Genomic DNA, 25,710 nt, shown 5'->3' on the forward strand with positions numbered 1-25,710 from the left:
TACATACACAGAACGCGTAAGTTTTCGGTATAGAAACCTGTGAAAACTGAAAAGTGACCATTTTTCGTCATTGCCCACTGAGTCTCATTACATAACCGTTTTTTCGGATCGGGTTCTGGTATTCGTCGTTGTTTGAAAATGGCGACCATGACGAGCTTGATCGGACTCATCAACAAGATCCAACGTGCGTGCACGGTGTTGGGTGACCATGGCGGCGAGGGAATGTCGCTGTGGGAGGCGCTTCCCACGGTCGCGGTGGTCGGAGGACAGGTGCGTTTACGTTCCCACGGCTTCTATTTCATTGTGACTTTTCCTTGTTTTGGGTATTGATTGTGTTTGTGATAACAACGAACCAGAGTTCAGGGAAATCATCAGTGTTGGAAAGTGTCGTGGGAAGGGATTTTCTGCCTCGGGGATCTGGTAATCTTCACTTTCTATGCATTTATTTTTTTATTAACAGTTTAATAACTACCAAGTGTAAAATATTTTACACTATGATAATATAGATCATATGACTTGATTGTTAAGATAGTTATTATAAGACTTAACAAACTTAACATATATGGGTTTGTAATTAGATAATAATATAAAACTATTAATAATACATATATATATCTTTTTTGTTTAGAGGGGTACGATACTAATTCCAAAAATATCAGTATAAGAAAAGAGTATAACATTATTTAATATTACTGTCTGAATATAGAATTTATTAGGTAGTCCATGATTCCTACTAGTGGTGTAAAGTGATGTCAAGTGTGACATGGAAAGGATTGATGTTTGAGCTCATCCAGAAAAAGACTTTAGTAAATTTTTTTTCTTTAGTAAGTTGAAGATCAAGAGATTTTGATGCACATTTATTTGCTCTTGCGATTGGAAGGTAAAGTTTGCCTTGCCGAGGTTACTTTGTCAGCCTAGCCACACCTCATGAATGGATATATTTGTTTCAGCTTTGAAAAAGAAAATGCTTTCATGATGTATTTAAAAAATACCAACATATCATTTGACATTATTATTTTTTAAAACATTTTTTTTATAATTTTAACTGATTTTCTTACCTTAAATAGGGAAATAATGGATTTTATTTTATTTTTTATTTTGAGAAATTTTCGCTGTTAATGGCTAGAACGGGGTAATGGTCATTTTGCTTTCATCTGAAACAAAGATTGTTCGTTATTCCGTTGATGACAGTGAAGAGTGGTTATTTTTGTTCATCTGAATGCCTTTATGACATTATCTTTCATTATTAGGTATTGTGACACGGAGGCCACTAGTTCTGCAACTTCACAAGACAGATGATGGGCAGCAGGAATATGCTGAGTTTCTTCATGCATCAAGAAAGAGATTCACTGACTTTGGTAAATGATGTTTCTAACTATGAACATTTCATTTCTAATTAATTAAGATTTGCAGTAATGAATGATGAGCTGACATCAGGTCGATCCACTTGTGTAGTCTTCAGTTGAGTCAATGTTAATCATCCCATCTCAAATTTGTTGGATGTATGGGATCATGGACGGAAGATTTATACTTAATTGATATGGATCTCAGCCCTTCCCATATAGAGGGTGGTAGATTTAACCATGAGCTACAGAATTTTGTTGCTATGATGCAGAAATCCATTTGATTTACCTATAATTTGCAATTGAATTAGTTTTTCTTTAAAAATAACTATCATTAAATTAAAATAGTATAGAATTATTTGTCTTTATGATAGAAGGGTTGTGGTTGTAGATGAGATATAGACTCTCTCGGGGCAACTTTTGGCATGGGTATGATGCTAGTTTATATTACATGTCCATTGTTAAGCATGGCTAATACAATTGCAGTAACACTTAATTCAATTTTAATTAAATTGTCAATTAAAGGATTCACTTGCTATATTTAACTAACAAATGCATTTCAAACTGGATTTGTCTATAAATAGAATGATAATAACTCTTATATCGGGTTCAACTAGAGAGATTTTCTTTGTAATCATTGAAGATTGCCATCCATGAATAGCACAACAAAGAGATGCCATAATCAGAATTCAAAACCCTATTGCACAACATAAGTGAAATAAGTCCCTCTAGAAAATGCTATAATGTGGTCCAACAGATGCATCACAAAACAGAACAAATCACTAACTGAGATCAAGGTTTAGCCTCTTACTTTTGGCTTTGCTGCAAACTCCAAAATGATTTGTAAGAAACTCACCAAGTGGTAGGACAAACATTGGTCTGGTTCAGACAATCCTTGTGATTCTTGGTCTCTTGGTTCAACATCATTGGGAGGACAAACCCAGAACTTACTAAGAATTTCAGATAGATTGCTTCTCAATTGCTTCCTGACAAAGCAGAATTAAACTGGCAACTATTTTTTAACTACTAGTCCTGCATGTTATAACTCTTAGTTGAGGTTTGTGAATTTGCAGCATGTCAGTAGTGTTAATCCTATCTTCCAATTGAGTGCTGCTATCCAGAAGAATTGCTTCATTTTAGATAGAGCATATGGACTCCCAAATTGCCTTGTCAGGATGGAGGATCTTCTGACTAGGAGACTGAGTCATAAACTAAAAGTATGACTAAAAAGATTATGTACTGGAATAATTGGGAGTTCAAAGAATCAGTTAGCAGAAATTTGTATAGAATCAAGTAAATGCATAAGGGGTTCTGATTTATTACACTGTAAATCATTGTAGTTCCTGAAAAAAATTAACTTCCAGAAGAGATTAGGACCCTGAATATGAAAAAATGATTTTGGATGGGTGAATTTTGTATAGAACAGTTGTTATAGAGATAAGGCAATGCATCTAAGAAAGGAATATTCCACGGAAAAATTTCCTTTATGACCTAATTTGAGACCCAACCCCAAACAAACATGGCGATTTTGGTCTTGTAGATGCATATCCTTGTTAGTTCACAACGGCCATTTAGCCACCAGAGCAGTGATTTTGGACACCAAATTCCCTTGACTGAAGAATCCCTGCTCTCCCCTATGCTCTGCATCCCTTCACAATAGGACGGCCCTTATAATCTGAGTCTAGCAAACTGAAATACAAAAGAGGAAAAGGAAATGAATAGGAATACTAGAAAGGAGCGTATGCATTATTTTTGTCAATCCACTTAATGTTATGCAAGTGAGAATATATACCATGTTGGAGGGATTTGGGATACTTAAATCCTAGCGGTTTAGATTTCTCTAATTTCTGAATGGAAACCCGTTTTCCATGAAAGACAAAAGGTTAAATCTTGAACATAATGAATTACAGATGTGTCAGCTTTGTTTTATCATTTATCTATTGAAATTATGAATGACAATAACAGTAAATCTCATAACTGTAGAAACTGAGCTCTCATTTTCTTTTCTGTCCCATGCAGCTGCTGTGAGACAGGAAATTTCAGATGAAACAGATCGTATAACTGGGAAGACAAAGGCAATTTCAAACGTTCCAATTCAACTGAGCATATATTCTCCAAATGGTATTTATTTTCATTACCCCTTGATAACATCACAAGTAATTAGCTTATTTTAAAACTTGTAACGTTATCCTGTGTGTTCCTTTTACCATTTCCCTCCTTCTTGTGGAACATTTTATTGTGGTAATTAATAGCAGCATGTGGTTTGAAGTAAGGATAAACTTTGTGTAGGTAAACTATTATTTTCTTCTATATGGTTTCTTAATTTCCCTTTGAACTAATGTGCTGGATTATTTTTTCCTTGTCAGTTTGTCCTAAAAATTATTACAATTTAAGTTGTAAGTTTCGTTTTGAACTGCTTACATTAATTATGCATATTGAATAGTAAGGTTCTACCTTGCTAGCATGAACTCCATAGAAACACAAGGGACTAGAGTACAAAAGTAAGCACAAGATAACAAAATAAAAGAAATTAAACTTCAAAGAATGAAAGAATAAAGCCTAGATAAGTAGAAAAATGCAAAGTTGTCTACTATTGAGACGCAAGTCCCCAACAACGGCGCTAGAAAACTTGTTGATGTTTTGATAAGTATACCAAGTTATCAAGTAGTATTCAATAAGTAAGAGTATCGTTCCCTTTAGGACTTGCGTAACAATTAGCAACTTTCACAAATTTTTACTATTTAAGCTAACAAACGGAACATTAAGAACATGAACTTAGCATTCAACAAAGATAAAATAAAACAAAACAAAAGATTGAAAATATTTTTGGGTTTTTAGATAAAAACGCAATAAACAGGATGGAAATCAAATAAGGTTGTCAAGGTTAGATTTTATCGAACTAAACTCTTTTTAAAATAAAGCACAACATTCAACTTGAGATTCAATGATAATATCTGTCCTAGTTCAAAATAGTATTTGTAAAGACATATATCATAAGAAAGGGAGAGGTTGAATTGTGATTTTAGTGTAATTTTAAAACCTTTTCTTAAAATAACAAAGTTTTTCATCTAAGAAGAAAACCTTAAAAAGAACAAATAACATATTTTGAAATAAGAACTCTCAGATGATGAGAAAACAAGTTTGCAAAACACAAGATATTCTCAAACGACTAAACAATCAATTCAGACTTAAGGTCAGTTGAACATAGAGAGAAAGCGAAGAAATACCAGACTCAAAGTTATATTGGTTCATCTCTACCACTGAGACTACGTCCAGTTCTTGGTAAAACACCAGGTTCCATTAACTTCTCACAAATTACAAGTATTAATGCCACAATCACTTTTTGATTTTACAAATCAAGCTCTACTCCAAGCTTGATCAACAACCACTATTCTTTGTCTTACCAAGTCTCTACTGGCTCTAAACAAATCAGAAAAGATACAAATCAATGCGTTTTATTGTTTAAATTTTTGTCAGAGACTAAAACTAGAATCGTTTTATAGATGAATATACAAATCGATGCTTAGTCTTTTTCTCTTAAAGTGTTTAAGGTGTTTTGAGAGCATTTTCTAGTTTTTCAAGAGTATACTGGTTGAAGAAGAAGAGATGAAAATATTTGTACAAGATCAATGCTTCAATGTTCAAAGCTTCTATTTTATATAAATCACTTTTTCAAGTATTTTTTTATCTCACAACAGGTAAAACTTCACTTGATCTCCGTTTGATAAAAGAAGACTGTTGGGTGCATTTAATGCACGTCTTTTCCTCATGCAGAAGGTCATTTCTTCAACGTTTGCGTGTAAGAAAACTATAGCAGGTAGTCACATCTTTGTGTCAGAGCAGGTCCTGCATAACAGAGCTCTTCTTTTAATAGCAAAAGCGACATATTAGATCTTGACTTCATTTATTCTTCATAGGATTTGACAGATCCTAGAAGAATGTTTCTACAAACAGAATCTCAAACACAAAGTAATAAATGAAGTTTTAAATGTTGTTCCATCTGCTATATCAGATCTTGACTTTATTTTCCTATCTTTTGAAGACATCAGACAAAGATGTTGTAAGGCACATTCTGATGAAACACGTAGGCACAAAATATCAAACACATAGCACATAGTTTTTTTACCTTTGTATTTGTTTACATCTAATCAAAATAATTGAAGGTCCTGATTTGTCTTTAAGACATAACATTTGACTCAATAGTATTCTAATCCCTAATTCCTTAGATGAAAAAACCTAAGTTCCTCCATTAAATGCCAATCCCTTGTAGATTTAACAATGAACATGCTTTAAGCTCATTGACCCAAAGATAACCATTAACCCTCGTCCTATTCATAACTCCAAGATTTAATGAGTTTTGTTTTATCACAATTCAAGATAATGAGGGTATTTTCCAATCACAATCTCATCCCAAAATCAGGCTATGAAAGTGTTTTCCAATAACAAACAATAACAAGCATTAAGAGTAGAAGGAAAATACTAACATTGAAGAACAAGAAGAATATATATATATATATATATTTCAAAATAAATACGTGAGACTAAGGTTTAGTTACAAGCCAACCACAACAATGGAGCGATCTAACTACCCATTTCCATGGGTAGCACCAAAATGCAAGCTGGAATAAGGAAGATGGAAGAAAGTGGAAAGGAGAATCCTATTTTACACAAATTAAGGAGCTGTTTTTACAAAGCAAGACCAGCTTTGTACATAAAAAAGCGCACAACTATTTGTAGAATCCCTAAAAATCTTCACTTTAATGAAAATATGCTTAAGCCAAAAAGGCACACTCTGATTTGTTTTTGCTTAAGCCAAAACTGTCTGGGCTTAAGCAATTTTCCACTTTAAGCTTTCTCGATCTTTACTTCAAGTTTCCTTTCAATCTACTTCAAATTCCTACAAAATAACCAACAATAAGCACACGTAACCTATCAAAATGATAAACTAAATAGAAAAACTAAACATTCACAAATTTATAATTAAAAAGGTCCAAACAAGGTTCTTAGTAAGAGAAAGGATGAGATAATTGCCTCAATTTACATCCCTCAACTCATTTTTGTCAATTATCACCCCGTATAGTGAGATGAGGCATGGTTGTTGTATTTTCTGCATGTTATTCTTGTAGCTTATTGGAAAACTTGGACTTTTTCTTTTGGTTGCAAAACAAAATGTTTCTAATACACACCTCCTAATTGAGAATATGGAACACGCAAAATTCTCCTTCTCTTACATGGAACACTTTGATTTCAGTTGCATAATAGTTTTGCATGGCTTTGTCTTGCAGTTGTGAACTTAACCCTCATAGACCTTCCTGGGTTGACAAAGGTTGCTGTAGGTAAAGTTTCACACATTTCATATTATTTTAAACAAATTGGATGTAATTTTGAGAGGACTCATCTTAATGTTTAAAGAATAACAGAGTTTGTGCTTCTTTCACAGAGGGACAATCAGACACCATTGTTCAAGATATTGAGAACATGGTCCGTTCCTATGTTGAGAAGGTAATTGTACTTTCAATATTAAAAGAAATAATCAAATCAGATTGAAAATTGTAGTATTAAACAACTAAACAAGCATTTTAGTCCCTATAAACCAATTATTTTCTTTTTAATGTTTTAGTCCCTATTAACACCTCTCCCTTCTCAGTTTCCTTCTTTTCTTTTTCCTAATCAACACCTCTCTCCTCCTTTTATTTTGTGGGTTATATTTCTTCTAAACTCTCTTACATCAACTAATTCTCATTGACCTTGAATTAGAGATTCTTAATTGAGGTTGTAGAGTTAAGACGTGCTTCTTGGACAACACGAGGTAGCCTACGGGTAACTATTTGTGTTGACATTCCTTTTAGTGGCTACGTGTAACTATTTGTGTTGATATTCCTTGCAGTGCTGCATCATTTTAATCTTGCTACGTGAAATATTTGAAAACATGGAAGTTGCCATTTAATTCATTTTCTAGATCATGTAATCACCATGCATCGTCGCCAAATATCACCTCTTACAAAGGTGCACGGCGAAGGCATTTTCATTTTCAAATTTCTGGCAGTTTAACAATTGTAAAAAAAAATGGTGGTTCTACGCACCAGTTTTGATTTTGTGATAGTGATAGAGAGATACAAGAGCTACCAGAGTTACGTGGCATGAATACTCAAGCGTTTAAACCAGCAAGATTAAAATGATGCAACGAGGATATGATGCATCGTTAATCTCTAAGCATTTGGTCCTTCAACATCGTATATATTTGAGAATTTTATGCATCAAGATTAAAACAATGCAACAAGTTCCATCCACTACAAGGAGTGTCAACACAAACTGTTACTCACAGGCTACCTCGTCTTTTCCAAGAAGTGTGTCTAAAGTCTGTAACATTGTGACTTTTTGATTTTGGGTCAAGAGAATTAGTTGACCTAAGATGATTTAAATGAAGCAAAACCTGCAAAATAAAAGAATGAGGAGGAAGAAGAAAGAAGAGAGGTGTTGATGGGGACTAAAACATGCTTGTATAGGAACTAAAACAAGTAGTTTCTAAGTGTAGGATTAAAGTGTAAAGATTGTCCAAGTATAGGGACCAAAACCTAAAAATAGTGCAAGTATAGAGACTAAAACATAAAGCTCAACACACATCAATGCCTCGTCAACCATGGTTAACTATGATAAATTTTTTTAATAGTAGGGATCAAAATGAAATTAAAAGTGCTTGTATAGGGACTACAATAGATGGTCTTAAGTGTAGGGAATAAAAGGTAAAGTTTGTTTAACTATAGAGATTAAATGAATAATTAAACCAATATTAAAAGTATGCTCATTTTCTTAGTTGTAGGAAATTGTATTGATTTTAAGGGCGCTTTTTTTTTTGTTAACTATGTTTTAATAATAATAATAACAAGACGACAACAACAACAATAGTCTTACCCCATGGGGTGAGATCGGCTGCAAGGATCGTATGACTCTATTGGGCTACATTAAAATCCAAATTCTCAAGAATATTATTCACCATGAGATTCTCTTTAACAATTTCTTCCAAACCACCTTAATCAGATTTTTGTCATCTTTTCCTTGATTGGTGTCACAACAATTTCTCCTCGCACAATCATTCCATATCTCGTCCTTTCTTTTGTAGTCATACATTCATCTTCACATTCCTAATTTTGCCACTCCCATTTTTTTCACTTGTTGTCTTTTTAAAACTACTATTCATCACCATAGAGTATAGTTAGTTATATAACAATATGATAAAACTTCTCTTTGAGTTTATTAGGTATTTTGTTCTCACAAATAAGTGAAATAACCCCTAATGCCTTTCTCCATTTTAACCACTCAACTTATATCTTTCATGCACATCTTTACTAATTTTCCCATCATTTTGTAATATAGCTCCCAAATACTTAAAACTTAGAAAGTCAATAAAAACCATGTGCAATTCTCTTTAGTTACTTCAATACCTTTCCATCAATTCCTATAGAAGATAAATATAAATACCTTTTGTTGTAGGCATTCCTAGCATAAATCCAAATTAATTCTCGAGAATCCTAGTCTTCCTTAATTTATGCTTAGTTACCTTTTCCCATAATTTCAATGTGCATAAGTTTCATCCCTTTGTAGGTTACACAATTCTAAATATCTTGCTTGTTCTTATATATAGGAACCATGTGCTCCTCTTCCACTTTGATATTTTCTTAGATCTCAAAATATAAATAGTTCTCTCATCTTTCTCTCATATCTTGATATATAACCACAACTTTCCTTAATTTTCGATCCAAATTCCAGATTCTTTTCAACATCATTACTCCCATGTAAGGCCCTAAAACACTCTCTTTTATTTTTTACTATTAGAATATGGGTTTAGACCTAACTCAACCACAAAATCTAGCTCATGGGGTGAAGGTTTTCCCTCTACTTATATATTCTATCTTGGCCTTATCTAGCTCATAGGACGAAGGTTGCCCTCCACTTATATATTCTATTTTGGTCTTATCTCTTGCCGACATGGGAGGCAACCCTCATCCTATGAGCTAGCTTTTAGGATTGAGTTAGGTCAAAATCCACATTCTAAGATGGTATTAAATCCTATCCTAGATCCATTCAAAGGGTCACCCACCATGTTATTCATGCACCAAGCCCAGAAGTGTTGGGCGTGACGGGGTGTATTGGAAAAAATCTAAGTCTTGCATTGGCTAGAGATAAGGTCAAGATAAAGTGTATAAGTGAGAGGTAACCCTCACTCTATGAGCTAGCTTTTGAGGTTGAGTTAGACCTAAACCCATATTCTAAGATTTACCTTTTTTGGAATACTTTAATTCCACCACTAAGATTTTGTATCTCTTGGTCCAAAACCTTTTAATTCACCCAATACTGCTTTAGCAACCATCCTAACTTTCTTAGACATCTCATCCAAAATGAGACTAGCACTATACAACTTTATGATTCCCAATTACTTTCATCCAATAATTACTGTTATTAATAATCAACTATTTATCACTCTTGAGCTTCTACCATTTGATTCTTGGATTTGTAACTTGTCGATTTTTCTGTTTACGACTTTCAAAACGAGCATCAAGGATAAAGACCCTGATTTTGTGTAATAAGATTCTCTCCTAGAATTGTGACACCCTCTACCCCGACATATATATAAATAAATAAAATATATAAAAATATTGGTAAACAAATTCACGTGGATAAAAGGTTCACATTCACTTCAATATTATCAAATAAAACTTATTAAGAATATATTTGGCTCAAAACAAGGCCGTCAAAATTTACAAAAATGTTTTGTCAAATCAGTGAGGTAAAATAAAATAGACTAACATCATGCAATTAATATAGAAACTTATGTCTCAATGTCACATCCTATCAAAGCATTGTGTCGTGACGTCCTTCAGCACAAGGTTCCTTACAGCAATTCACCTAGTCATCTGCTCTCTTGAACACAAGGTTCAAGATCATCACAGGATCCAAACACAAACAACACATGGGAAGTGAGTTATCACATTCCTAACTAGCTAATAGAGAAATAAGACAACGAGATATACATATCATATAAATGAGATATAACTTACTTAAACATAGCTCACGTAATTCCACCACTTTGTCATTTAAAATTCACTTTTCAATCATCAATCGCACATTACACAAGAATCACACACTCCGATCAAGACAAAATAACACATCAATTTCACAATAAACAATTAGCAAGCGTTATGCAACAATTATGCTAAGACTCAAGCCTATATACAATGTGGTACCATGTCAGTGAAAAACCTCCTGTGGCGCTTAGGAGTACATAACAAGACACACCACAAAATAGGTATGTCAGGTCACTCTCACTAAGTAAAATCATAGGGAGATCAATCAGGGTCACGCTGTTTTGCGAGAATGCTCCAATCATGTGGGATCAACACGAGCTTAAAGGAGCATTCAAATTGGGTGTATTTACCCCTAAGACCTACACTCTGAAGAGTCTGTTAGGGCCTCTCCCTCCTGATTCAGGTACAACCCCTAAAAACAATTTTTTGTATGAGACATTGCTCATGAAATATACAATACCCATGACCTCACACTCGTGTTTTAAACACATTCAACAAATTGCGCTACAATTTAACACTGGTTCCTAAATAGGAAACCTACACTTTCCCTTTAACACTGCGCATCAACACTTTTCTCAAGATAAACACTGGTCGGGTTATTGTATAATTCACAGCTCACAATACAAGTAATGCCACATCCAGTGTTAACCACACACTTATCACAACTAAAACTCATGTTCACAATTGCGCATCTTATAATGTCACAATCCACCATCACATGTTTACAGGTATCTCACAAATTAACATATGTTCAACTTTGCACTTATATTCAATCTCAATAACAATATTATAATCTCAAAACAACATCTTATTCCACAATTCATCACATATTCTATTTATAGACACTGCTAATGAATTATACAATACTCACGACCTCACACTCGTGTTTCAAACATGTTTAACACATTGTACTACAATTTAACACTGGTTCCTAAATAGGAAACCTACGTTTTCCCTTTAACAATGTGCATCAACACTTTTCTCAAGAAAAATACTGGTCGGGTTATTGTATAATTCACAACTCACGATACAAGTAATGTCACATCCAGTGTTAACCACACACTTACTCACAACTAAAACTCATGTTCACAATTTCACATCTTATTATGTCACAATCAACCATCTCATGTTTACATGTATCTCGCAAATTGACACATTTCACTTTGCACTACTCAATCTCCATAACAATATTATAATCTCATTATAGTAATTGATCATGCCTCATAACTCATATACACATAACATGTTGATCATCATCATGAGAAAATTAGAACAAGATAATAATTTGTATAAAATAAGTCATTAAAGAATATTCTCCCTACACATGTTCTCACTACTCCCCAATTGTGAATAACTCATTCCTTACCTCTAAGCGAGCTCACGTGTGTATTCTGATAACGATAATGACATCTCTAACAGTTTCATCAATGGTGAGAATGCTCATAAATGAGTTACAAATCTGGTTCTCAAATTTTACGATGATTCAACGGTGAATGAGTCTGAGATCGTCGTTTTTTTGAGATAGGTTTGGTGGTATATATGCGGGAAAAAGATAGGGTTTTGAGAGGAGGAGAGGGGAAACGAAATTGAGAGGAAGAGGGGACGTAGAGAGTATCGTCAGTCTCAAAAACTGACCTAAGTGATTAAATTAGTTTACGAAAAAATAGGATGTTACAAGAATCACCTTACAATCCTTGCAATCTTGAGATTCCACTTTTATAAGTGATTAAATGTGGTTTTTTTTCTTTGAATACTATCTCTCTTTCTTGTTTTTTTCCCAATGTACAACACTTTGTAATTAATTCTCAATCTACACTACTTTGGACTTTGTGCTTTGATTCACACCATTTTGCAAATGAACGTGGCCAAAGAGATCCGACAGCTACAAACTCAAATGAACGTGAATACTCTCTCTCCTTTTTGTTTTTCTTTAATTTAAAATATTATAAAATATAAATATTATATTATATAATTTTTTTTAATTGGTTTTAAAATTACTTATTTATTAAATTAAATTTTATAATTTTGTTTTTTATTTTTTTTAAAGAAAAATATACAGATAAAGAAAAATAAAAAAATTGGATAAAACTAGATTACAATTTTTTAGTTATGTTGTATGTAATTTTGTAATTAAATTTATGTGCTGTTGATTTTTTTTGTTATGTTCGTTAAGTAAAAAATAAGAAAATTAGTTAGTAGTATTAAAACAAATTATAAAATACAGTGAAAAAATAATTGATACATCTATCTTATATAATAGACATAAAATTTCAAAGTGTAGTAGAGCTGTCAAAACGGGCCAGCCCGGCCCACATGGGCTGGCCCGCAATAGGTTGAGCTAAAAGTGGGCTAGCTCAACTCGGCCCACTTTTATGTGGGCTAACAAAATGCCAGCCCGGCCCGGCCCACCTCGGGTTTGTGGGTTATGCGGGCTAGCCCACTTTTCTGCGTTTTTTTTGTAAAAAAAATAAAATTATTTCAAACAACTTAAAATAAAATCCAATATAAAAACCAAACTAAATCAAATCCAAACATTCAATATTAAAGTGATTGAAGTCTTCAAAATAAACATTCAACATTAAGATAATTGAAATTTAAATGTCATAAAAAATAAACTTCTAAACTATTGAAATTAAACATTAGAGTCATGGACTGTGAAATCCAGAACAACTTCCTTTTCTTTCTCAACATCACCATTAATTTCATCTACAAAGACAAAAAAAAAACAATATCATTAATAAGTCAAATAAATGAAGCAACACACCAATAAAAAACTAAAAATTATGGAAAAGGAAATGTAAATTACCAATATCTTCAAAACCATTTATCCAATTTTGGGTTAAAATTAGTGCTTGAACATTGGAAGGAAGAAGACTAGTGCGATACTTGTTTAGCACACGAACACCAATGCTAAATGCCGATTCACTAGCAACAGTTGTTATAGGAATGCTTAACACCTCACATGTCAATCTACAAAGATTTGGATAACATTCTTGGCGGTCCTTCCAATAACTCAAAATATCCAACTTAGGAAAAAACTTTGGCTCAAACGGTGTCTCAGCCAAATAGAGATCTAATTCAGACTTGTCATTGACATTAACATTTCGGCTCACATAATTGATATAGTCCTATGACAATATAAGAGAAAAATTAAATTAAATAAATTGAATCATAAAAAAAATTAAATAATTAAACAATTGCTAATTCAATTGGGCTTTGTTATTGTTTGGGCTTACTCTATTACTGAATGTGAATTGCCAATTGGGTTGCTAGCTACAAAATAAAAATTTAATTTCTTAACAATTATAAATTTATAATAATAATAAAATTAAATAATATATTATTTAAATTTGGTGGGTTGACGGGCTGGCCCACCAACCCACGGGTTGAGCCCACCTAACCCACGGGTTAAGTGGGCTGAAAAGTTGCCGGTACCGATTTTTTTAAAAAAAATTGAGCCCGGCCCACCTCTAGCCCACAGTGGGCCGGGCTGGCCCATGAGCCGGAACCCATTTTGACAGCTCTAAAGTGTAGTAACTGAGATGATAGTCACCAACAAGTCACCAAGGCACAACTTTACCGCTGCACCAGGGCTCGCCCTCTTATATTTTATAATATTTTAAATTAAAAAAAATAACAGAAAGGAGAGAGTGTATTCACGTTCATTTGTGTTTGTAGCTGTCAGATCTCTTTGTCTACGTTCATTTGCAAAGTGGTGTAAATCAAAGTACAAAGTCCAAAGTAGTGTAGATTGGGAATTAAGTTGCAAAGTGGTGTATATTCGGAAAAAATAGGAGAGAGAGAGTGTATTTACGGAAAAAAAAACCGATTAAATGTTCCTCCTACTTCTTAAAATAAGTGTTTATAATCTTAAATTCATGTCATTGAGAAATTAAGAATAGACTGTCCTTCCTCATTTAGATCTTCAAAACCAAAACTACCATGAGCTCCTCTTGATTGTCTTGCCTCACTACCAACATGTCCATTTAGGTCCCCGCCTATGAGAATGTTTTTCTCTTGTGGAAAGCCTTTCCAAAAACACTATATATTGACAGTCTCCCATGCAGCCATTAATTTTAAACACAATTTTGTCCCCAATCCTTTACACAACCACCACTCATTTTCCTTCTGATCCTTGTCTACAATATACCTACTTCCTTCGAACTTTTATTGAGTGCCAAATTTAAATCATGTAGTGTCTAGTCCCTTTGCTTTTTCTTGAACCCATTTAATTTCTTAAAGACACATGATGCTAATCCTTCTCCAAGTCATGGTGTACACCCCCTCCAAAGACTTATCTGTCAAACTTCAAATATATTTTTAATAACAATAATAATAGTGTAATTTTGGTAAGTCATATTAAGCATACTGAACCAATATATATGCTTTGTCCAATTTCATTCTCTGTATTGCATCTTATCATTCTCCTTGTCTTTGTCTATCATAATCAACCTAATTGAGTTTTCTGATTGTGCAGCCCAATTGCATTATATTGGCCATCTCTCCTGCAAACCAAGATATTGCCACTTCAGATGCAATAAAAATTGCAAGAGAAGTTGATCCTTCTGGTCTGTCTTTTATATTTGAAGGAATTTCAAATGCTGACACTGTTTCCTCTGATCATGATCTTTCTTTCTCTTTCCGTTTGAACCAAGATTCATTTAGAAAGGCCTTTGTTATTTTATTCTATTTTCAGGTGAAAGGACATTTGGGGTGGTTACAAAACTTGATCTTATGGATAAAGGAACTAATGCTGTTGAGGTATAATTCTGTAACAACAGCATGGCTATCTTCGGTTTTGATGTTCTATACCAAATTGATTTCCTTGTTACCAAGATTGAGTCTATCAACTGGTGAAAAGTTATGCATTTATGTGAATCTTAAAGGTTCTCGAAGGAAGGCAATACAGGTTGAAACATCCTTGGGTTGGAATTGTCAATCGTTCACAAGCTGATATTAATAAAAACGTTGACATGATTGTCGCTCGCAAGAAGGAACGCGAATATTTTGAGACTAGTCCTGAATATGGACATTTGGCACATAAAATGGGGGCAGAATATCTTGCCAAACTTCTATCAGAGGTATTCTCAATAATATTTTTTTTTTCACATCATTGTCCTTAACGATGTGGTCGTGTTGCTTTTCTCTTTCTTGAAAGTGATCGTGAGTAATTTCCCTTCCCTTCCTTTACTGGCATTCATCACTGCAGCATTTGGAGTATGTTATTAGGATGAAGATACCTAGTATCATTTCCTTAATAAATAAAGCAATTGATGAGCTTAATGCAGAGTTGGACCGAATTGGCAGGCCAATAGCTGTGGATTCAGGGGTCAGAACTTTGATCAATGCTGAAAACAATCTTTCTTATGTTTGAAATTTCTAGGATTTTGCTCGTACTAAGTTGTGTTTCTTTTCTATAGGCCAAATTATACACAATTTTACAGATGTGTCGAGCATTTGACAAAGTATTTAAAGAACACCTGGATGGAGGGTAAGTTCCCTTAGCTTGTTAAGTTTTTGCATTCATTTACAATTTTAGTTGACTACTTTTATAAAGCTTCTCTTTTATTTAATGCCTGTGCCCTTGTTTTAGAGTAACACATCATATTTAGCTTTGATATCCCATGCTTCTGGGTGATCTGGTTCATATGCTTATATGAAACTTTCAACAAAAATTGCACTAACTTTCTGCTGAAACTTATTATTTTCGTGTTCATTTATTTCTTCATCCTCGTGCTGAAACTCTTTGCTACACCTACGGATATTGTTCTTAATAGTAAGTTAAACTTTTTCTTCCCAATGGTGTTTGAATACATGTTTGATTCTCCTTAAGTAGGGTCTCAAGTTTAAGCCTTGTGCATGGAGGAAAAAAACGTGTTGGGAGAGCTAGTTTCATCATGTGGTTGCACTTAGTTCGAGCGAGATTGTCTCTTATGAATGATACTTATGATCCTAGACAAAAAAATAAATCTAAAAGAACTCCTAGTCACTGTTCTGTTTAACAGCTTATAACCTTTTTTTTATTTGGTTTTTGACATGTAAGAGTTTCTATAATCACATTGTCAGGATTTTGATTCTTTTTCATCCATTTTTTTTAATTAAATTAGTGAAATATGTATTTTTAGTTCCTATACTTTCGGTCAAACATTGTTGAGGTCCCTGTACTTTCATATTGATATATTTGGTCCTCACACTTTTTAAAACATGTGGATTTAGTCCCTCCTAACTTTAAAAAACATGATGAATTCTTGAGCATGGGACTATGCATGTTTTTTTAGTTTGAGAACCAAATTAATTGATATGAAACTATAGGGTCCTTGATCAAGTTTGACAAAAAGTATAAGGACTAAAATCACTTTTTTCCTTTAAATTATAATTTAATTGCAAGGTAAAAAAGATCTGCGCATTGTCCATGCTTCAACCCAAAGGTGTCATGCTTGATCTGGTGTGTCAGATACATAAAAACATTATCAGTTAAATTAACTGGATCTTTTTTGGTTTGATTACTTAATTTGTTTCTTGACAATGTGTAAACTAAAAATGCTTGTCATTGTTGTTATTGATTCTGACAAATAAATTAAAAAGATGCTGCCTATTTTTTGTTTCAAGAAAACGGGGACAAAATCACATAAGTACTTTTCGGGCATAAGTTCTCCTAACTCACTTCAGAAGCACAAAATGATTAAAAAATAATTGAGTTCTATTAGATACACCTTTATGGCATGCTATTGCTTTTGTCATGAAATGATTTTCTGCAATATATTTTCCTTATTGTCTTGATTTTTTGGAGAATTAAAATATATTTGACTAAGTACCAACTTCTATTTTAGACGTCCTGGCGGGGATAGAATATATGGTGTTTTTGACCACCAATTACCAGCTGCTTTAAAAAAGCTCCCATTTAATCGCCATCTTTCCTTAAAGAATGTCGAAAAAGTTGTTATGGAAGCGGATGGTTATCAGCCACATCTAATTGCTCCAGAGCAAGGATATAGAAGACTTATTGAGGGATCTATTGGCTATTTCAAAGGCCCAGCTGAAGCCTCTGTGGATGCTGTAACCCTCTTGACTTTATTCCTTGATCTGTTTAAAATGTGATGGACATTGCAGATATTAACATGCTTGAGTACCCTTGTTTGTGACTTTATGTACAATGCAATATGCATGATTTCTGGATATCCTGCCCATACACTATTTAAGTTTTAACGGAATGTCTTATCTCCTTGCATGTACTGCACCTTGTCATCCTTGGACACGAAGCTTTTGTTGAACTTTTAGGAGCAGACCCTTGCAATGAACTTTGGCATTGTCCGATGTCTTTGTTCGGAGGGATTTTTTGGAATCAACACATAGAGCTGCTATAGCACCTGCTATGGCCGCAATTCAGCCTGCTATTTGGTCCACTATGGCCGCTACCCTAAACTTCTCCACTACGGCATCCCCTGTAGTGGGCAAGGGCCGCTCTGCACCACTACACCGCTATAGTGTCGCAATAGCTCGCTATTTAAACATTGGTCTGAACAGAATATGATCATATGTGTGCTGATCTGAATGCCTAATTAACTTTCTTGTGTTTCCCATTGTTTCACCTTATCAACCCTGCAGATTATTCAGATCAGATGATCCATCAATTTTCAAACTGGAAACCGTTATGTTTAATTCCAAAAACCATAAATTTGAAAATATGAACCCTTCCTCAATTCTATAGCATTTTGATTGTTTAACCTATGCTTTTTCTTTTCTTTTTTCTCCATTTATTGTCTGTTAGTATTCAAATAGGAAAACCAAGTTACTCCAAAAGAATGGGTTTCCTTTTCTATATTTCTTTAACCAGCATTACTTCATGCTGTTTTTCTCTGAAAAAATTGCCTCATCAGCTTATCTTCTTCAATATCTTCTATCATTGTTTGTTTTGCTTACAAATTGTTTTCTGTCATCTACTTTCAGGTACATCTCATTTTAAAGGAGCTTGTACGGAAGTCAATTGCAGCAACTGAGGTAGGCAATGCCTTTTTAAGTTTATATAACTCTTTCGGAGAGGCCCCAATTTCCAAATAACACATGCTAGTGTGATTAACTTGATCTCATTCTACAATTAATTCAACTGTGTTAGGAGTGATAATAGTGTTCCTTTGCTTGTGAGAAAAGTGAATGAACGCTCCTGCTCTGGCATCCCCTTCAAATACCAAGAGTGTTCTGTTTTGCTGTTGGAACAAGGAAATGAGAAATTGGAGTTATGAAACTGGATGTAGGAGGAGAAAAAAGTTTAAGAAATAGTGTTCATAATAGAATCACATAGCTCCTTTTGGGGATGAATTTGGTTGAGCTCAAGTTGACATAGAATACCTCGTACTTTCTGTGTAAAATAATATCTTTGCATTTGTATATTTTTCATATCGAAGTTTAAAACTCTTACAGTGGAAACACAAGTTATGGAAACTTGAGCTATGTAGCAATTCTCTGTCCTCCATTTAGGACTCTAAACAAAAGTCTCGGACTCTAACAATTTGCTCAAATGTCGTAGAACTATAAATTTAGGGAAACCAACTATAACTCTTGACTAGAAGAATAGCCCAGAAACACTTATCCTTTTGTCTGATTAACATAACATGTCATGAATAGTGTTTGCTTGACATAAATAAAAAATTGAGATTGCCAGGAATTCTCCCGTATTCCACTCAGGATTCAGAAAGTCACAAATGAAATAAATCTTACACTGTTATAAACTTATGGCATCATTGGCATGTAGGAATTGAAGAGGTTTCCAACCCTTCAGGCTGATATAGCTGCTGCTGCAAATGATGCTTTAGAACGATTCCGAGAAGAAAGTAGGAGGACTGTGACCCGGATGGTTGATATGGAGTCTGGCTATCTAACAGTGGAATTTTTTCGGAAGATGCATCTTGAACCGGAAAAGAACGCAGATCAAAAGAACCCCAATCGGAGTAATCCTAATCCACCTGTAGACAGTTACACAGATAATCACCTCAGTAAAATTGGTAAATAATTTTCTACATGATTTCTCACTGCTCTCACAACACAAACAAGTCCACATTTTAAGGTTTCAGAATTTAACCTTTTTGCTTCTATATCAGTTGTGTAAATTCTTGGTTTTACAAATTTATGAATAGGGTGTTGGATAATCATTTATTTTAAGTATCATGTTGAATCCGTTTTTGATTTTTGAATTTAAATGATGCTGAATGCATTTGGGAGATATAGTGTGATTAGAGATGTGTTACCAGCTGAAAGTTCTAACACCTATTGACTAAATCCTCATTCAAGTCCTTGAGATTGTAAGCGTTGGTTACTTTTAATCCATAACTTCACAAAATTCTTATTTTAGCCCCTAACTTTACAAAAGTATTTCATTTTAATCCTTTTCCACTGTCATTTAGCACTGAAAAGGAATAAAGTAGATGACATTTTACAATGTTAGGATCTAAAGTGAGGATTTTGTACAATAAGCGATTAACCAACACTTGTTGCAATTTCAGGGGACTAAAATGGGAATTCGCTCAATATATATTTAGACCAATTACATCAAGAGTTAGTGTACTATGCATCTACTACTACAAATCTTGCCCTGTAAATCTACTAAAATAATTAGATTCCAATATAATAATAACAAATGCCTTATTAGTTATTACTACTTAGTACTTATTTTGGAGTTTAATTCTACAATATTTATAGATCTGTAGGGTTTTATCTTCACAATTTTGATTTTTTCCTTAAAATTATAGAAATAGATTTGTGATTATTAACTTATTCCGTGACTCGTTATTTCAGGATCAAATGTTAATGGTTATATCAACATGGTTTTGGATACACTCAAAAATTCAATACCAAAAGCCGTGGTTCATTGTCAAGTTAGAGAGGCAAAGAGATCATTGCTTAACCATTTTTATGTTCAAGTTGGGAAGAGAGAGGTATGATGAGTCTATCATTTTGTTAAATTTTTGCAAATAGATCCAATTTCCACCTCTTTCCCTTCAGGTGTTTTTTAAATGGTTTAAATAATGATAAATTCTTATTTTGTTGGGTCTGCGCAAGTTCACTTGTGTTTCAACTTGTCTGTTGGGTCTGTGAAAAATTTGCCAAACAGTGTCATAATCTTAACAAACATAAAATGATTTTAGCTTCTGTATATGTCATGGAGAATGTTTAACAAACGCTGGATATAGTGAATCTAATATCACAATAATGTTAGATGAATAACTCTTTAAAGTTTCTGATAAAGACAAATAACTTGGAATGAAATGGTCTAAATGTTGATGATAAAATTGATTTCATCTATTTGTTTTGTTCATTTTGTTCGTGATTTCTCAATGATCAATTGTTACCGTAAGGATATTTGACTTTCATGTAATTTAGCATAAATTTCAGCTTTTGTAATGTTGATCAAACTCTCCTAGTTTGTCAGTTCTTACTAAATCTTTCTTCTTGTGCTATTATTGTTCATTTTTTTCCCAACAAGTCTGAATGTGATAATGAAAAATATTAATATCTTGGACTTTTATGGAGTACCTACCTCCTCCATTGAGCTGCAATGGAAAACATTTTGGTGAGGAACTTCAAGGACTAACATCTAAGAATATTAAGTGGGTTGTGTTGGTTGTTATCTGCACTGCCTAAGTTAAGCTAACCAACACCAGTAACCTGTCAAGCCTATCCAACAACAACAACATCATCGATTTATCTCACTAGGTTCCATCACCAAAATATAGACAGCAATATAATATTCCAAAACAAATTGTACTTTCAGATTTACAAAAAAAAATGATTTTTTTTCTTAAATCTTTAACATCCCAAAATAATAAATACATACATACATACATACATACATACATACATATATATATATATATATATATATATATATATATATATATAGCTAGGAACAAAACAGCATCACCCAAGACTCATAAATCTCAACTAGGTTGGCACCCAAGAGACTTGAGATCCATGCCATTTAATCCAAAATTTATTAATAGTAGAAATAGTCCACAAGGAGCATACAATCCAAGTCCAACAGCTTTACAATATAACAGAATTTGTAAAAAGGTAAACCCACCCTATTCCTGTAAAAATCATCTTTAAAAAAGCTAGGCAATTCATCCCACCAGGTATGACCCTGGAGTCCTGGACAGAGAAACCAAAATTTACCAATTTATCAGCACAAGTGTTGCCCTCTCGAAAGATATGAGAAACTCTGAAAATGCTTGTTTGAAGCCTCAAAAGACAGTTGCACCACTTATTTTTCAAATGCCAAGGCACCTAGCTAGTGTTCTGAAATGCTGCAACAGTAAGCAATGAATCTGATTCCAACCAAAGTAGAAACCAATTCTTACTTTCAGCAAACTCAATCATCAACATGACAGCATGCAGTTCAGCATTGAAGCAGAAGTCTACTTCTAAAAAAATAGAAAATCCGCACAAAAAGTTACCCATGTAATCACGGAATAAGCCACCACTGGCTGCTAAACCAGGTGTTCCACGAGCTGCACCATCTGAGTTACCTTTAAACCAACATAGAAGAGGAGCACAGCATATAACTTGCTTAGGCTCAACTACTTTCCCGGCACTGAACATGAAAGAATTTCTAAATGACAAATGCATTCATAGAAGGATACATAGTATTGCTAGACATGTTACCAAAGAGGGCCACAGCAGCCACACTCAGCTTTACACGAGTTCAAAGAAATGTGAAAATGGTCAAATCTGATTTTATTTCTGCTGAACCAAATGAAATAAACCACATTACTGATACTTGAGACTTATGACATTTAGTGCCTGCTTGCTAAATTTCTGATTGCAGACCAACAACAAAGCAGATGCGGTAAGTCCAAACCAAAATGAATCACACTGCTTAGCCATTTCGGTAGCTCTATAGCAAAAGGGCATGAAAGGAAGAGATGATCTGATGTCTCATAGTCCCTGTAGCAGTGAGGACAAGCCGAGACCACCACACATCCTCTATTCCACAGGTTTTCATCTGTTGGCATCTTGCCACGGACAGGCCTCCAAAATAAAAAAGATTTAGAAGGAGGGATAGAGCTCCTCCAAATAATCTTTGTCGAAGGCAGAACACGCATCGAAGGATTGACAAGCATAAAAGCATCTTTGAAAAACAATTCCCCCAAGACCAATGGGGTCCAGACTAAACTATCCACCTGAGAATCAATAGGAATAATAATATTTTTGATAGCCACAGTAACAACAGGGAATTTGGCATCCGGCAAAGAGGGAATTCTCCAATCACCACCATTCATAGTAGGGGCGATGCCGGTTTGGGATGGGATGAGCCCTCATCAAGAAAGGTCTATAACAGTGTTTCATTGTTGTGTTGTGTGTTAAAGTAGACTACACCTCACGCTATTTATAATATGCAAAAGGAATTAGTATAGATTACAAGATCAATCAATTACTCATTAATAGGAAATAGAATATTCTAATAATAAATAGAATATCAGGAATATAATCCCACACTCCCCCTAAAGCTGAAGCATATGTGTGATATGAACCAAGCTTGTTACAAATGTGGTAAACCCAATAGAAACTAAAGGTGATTCAAGTCATGTGATTGCGCCAGATAAACATGGATCGATGGCAATCAATGAAGGCCCACTGTGATGATGGAGACCAGTGTGAGGCTTGCTGGAGATGTGTCACGCGATGTGTGGATGAACTTCATGCTCCAGGGCCCTACATGGGATCACGTGTGACGGTGTTTTCAGTTGGCTTCACACATGGACGGTGTGGCTGTCTTTGGCGATGAAGATGGACATTGTTCACCTGTGAGAAAAGTAGAAAGGTTCACCGGGACGTCTTAAGGCAAAGGGAGAGAAGACTAGTGTGATGTTGGCCAAAGATTTGTCATGCGTCGTGTGCGTGAACTTCATGATCCAAGGGCCCTGTATGGGATCACATGGGGTGGTGTTTTTGGTTGGCTGCACACGTGGACAGTGTGGTGGTCTTCGAAAAGGTCACCGAAAAAGCTTAAATAGGTTGTTGGAAATAGACGAAGCACGATGCCAAAGGAACCAAACAATGCCAAACAAATTTGCCGAAGAAGAAGAAGCATGGTGGGGAAGTCGCTAGAGGATGGGTTGCATTAAAAATAGCTTCACGCACCGTTTAGTGATGAGTGCATTAGTAACACATGCCAGAGAGAGGCAGCGTGTGCGGTGGTAGACAACAACGAGGTTGGCAGTGTTGGATTCACAGGAGAGAAGCACTTTTGATTGGAGGATCACACTGGCGAGATGGCTGTGAGGTAGCAGTGGAAGTGTGCTCCCAGTATGCACATTACTGTTCATGGAAAAGGAGCACTGCGGCGGAAAGTGGAAAGAAGTAAAGAAGAAAGGTCCACCAGAATGTGGAAATAGGATGAAACTGATACAGTTCCGATTAATAAAATATTTGAGTATTCTCTAGAACTAAATCAGTTGTACTCCTTTTTCCATATCCTTCTTTTACCACCCCATATGTTGATAGTTCCCCTTGTATCCAAACATCATGAGAGATGATGAAAATCAAGAAGGCCTTCACTATTTTTATACATCAAAAAGTCCAAATGGAAAATGCCAATTCATGAGCATCAAGCAATCGTAAGTAGCTAGCTCTTAGCACTTGGTTTTTGGATATATTAATAAGACACATGCGTGTGCGTGAAGCTAAGGAAATGAAAGCATGAATGGGGATAATATTTAACTTTCATTCATATGTGAATGATCAACATTAGCTATAACAAAAATCAAATCAGCTATCCCTCACCCTCTACAACATTGCTACTGCATCAATGATACTGTGAGCCACCCGTAAAACTGGTTTTCAACATTATTGGTAAGACCAAACATGTTCTTTTATTGAACTTACAAATTCATGCTCATTATACCTATTGCTTCACCACATGATCAATAAGACTTGAGACTGGATATGTATGATTGAAGCTGCCATGTTAATGTCAAGAATGTTCTTTTTGCACAATTAGCTATTAAATTATTCATTGATGGAATTATCTGTTTTAGTAATCAAATGAGTTAGAATATTTATATCCATTACGATTTTTTAAGTGCTTTGTAGTGAAATACCCCTTTTGGTAACCTTGGTCACAAGCTTAAAGCAAAATTGTGCTTTTTATGCAGAAGGATCAATTGGGGGCTTTGTTGGATGAAGACCCTGCACTTATGGAAAAGAGAGCACAACTAGCTAAAAGGCTTGAATTGTACAAGCAAGCTATGGATGATATTAACTCTGTGGCTTGGAATAAATAATGAATATATATCCCATTCATTACAACGGATGCTATAGGTTCAATTTTGCGCATCTGCTATAACGAAGATCAATCAAAGATTAATTATTTCACACTTTGATTCTATTTTATTTTTTTATCAAACTGGAAAGCAAAAGGCATAGTTGCTGCAATAAGTTCTAATTCTTTTACCAGTAGTGTATAAATATTGGACTTTATGTTTTGCGTCTAATATAACTGTGGCGTCTTATTTTGATGTTGGTAGGTCTTCTTCATTTAACTGTATTAGTTACACTATCTTATTCCAATAGTAAAGACTAAACCTTAAATAAGGAGGACCTATGCGACACTCTCTACTCCGACATATATAAAAATATTGATAAATTCACATGGGTAAAAGGTTCACATTCACTTTACTATTATCAATTAAAATTTATTAAAACATATTCGGCTCAAAATAAGGCCGTCAAAGTTTACAAAACTATTTTGTTAAATCAGTAAGATAAAATAAAAGAGATTAACATCATGCAATTAATATAAAACTTATGCCCTACTATTACATCCTTTCAGAGCATTGTGTCCCGACGTCCTTCAGCACAAGATTTCTTAAAGCACTTCACCTAGCCATCTGCTCCCTCGATCACAATTCAAGATCATCACAGGATGCAAACACAAACAACACACAGGGAGTGAGTTATCACATTCATAACTAATAGAGAAAAATAAAACAACATATAGGTATAAATATTATATAACAAAATATAATTTACTTGAGCATAACTCACGTTATTTCACCACACGTCTCATTCGTTTTCACAACATTTGCATACTCAATAGTCAAAACACAATATCATCAATTCAATCAATATAGAACAATACACAAGCGTTATGCAGCAGATATACTAAGACTCAATCCTATATGCAATGTGGTATCATATCAGTGAAAAACCATCCTGGGGCGCTTAGGAGTACATACCAAGACACACCACACAAGGGGTTTGTCAGGTCACTCTCACTAAGTAAGATCATA

At 34.4% G+C, this 25,710-nt stretch overlaps 1 protein-coding gene across 1 annotated transcript; it reads left to right on the forward strand.

Annotated features, from left to right (window-relative positions):
- On the forward strand, window positions 1-24,918 carry LOC114419341 (dynamin-related protein 1C-like). The gene is made up of 16 exons (XM_028384997.1): window positions 1-270; window positions 357-420; window positions 1,251-1,358; window positions 3,363-3,464; window positions 6,629-6,679; window positions 6,784-6,845; window positions 14,904-14,994; window positions 15,123-15,187; window positions 15,313-15,507; window positions 15,636-15,755; window positions 15,847-15,917; window positions 17,257-17,482; window positions 18,374-18,424; window positions 19,176-19,425; window positions 20,216-20,355; window positions 24,574-24,918. Exons 1-16 carry the CDS (start codon window positions 139-141, stop codon window positions 24,700-24,702), a joined length of 1,857 nt encoding a protein of 618 aa, XP_028240798.1. The 5' UTR covers window positions 1-138; the 3' UTR covers window positions 24,703-24,918.
- Window positions 24,919-25,710: the final 792 nt, after the last annotated feature.

The sequence above is a fragment of the Glycine soja genome, chromosome 7 (genome assembly GCF_004193775.1).
Source record: "Glycine soja cultivar W05 chromosome 7, ASM419377v2, whole genome shotgun sequence".
Taxonomy (NCBI): domain Eukaryota; kingdom Viridiplantae; phylum Streptophyta; class Magnoliopsida; order Fabales; family Fabaceae; genus Glycine; species Glycine soja.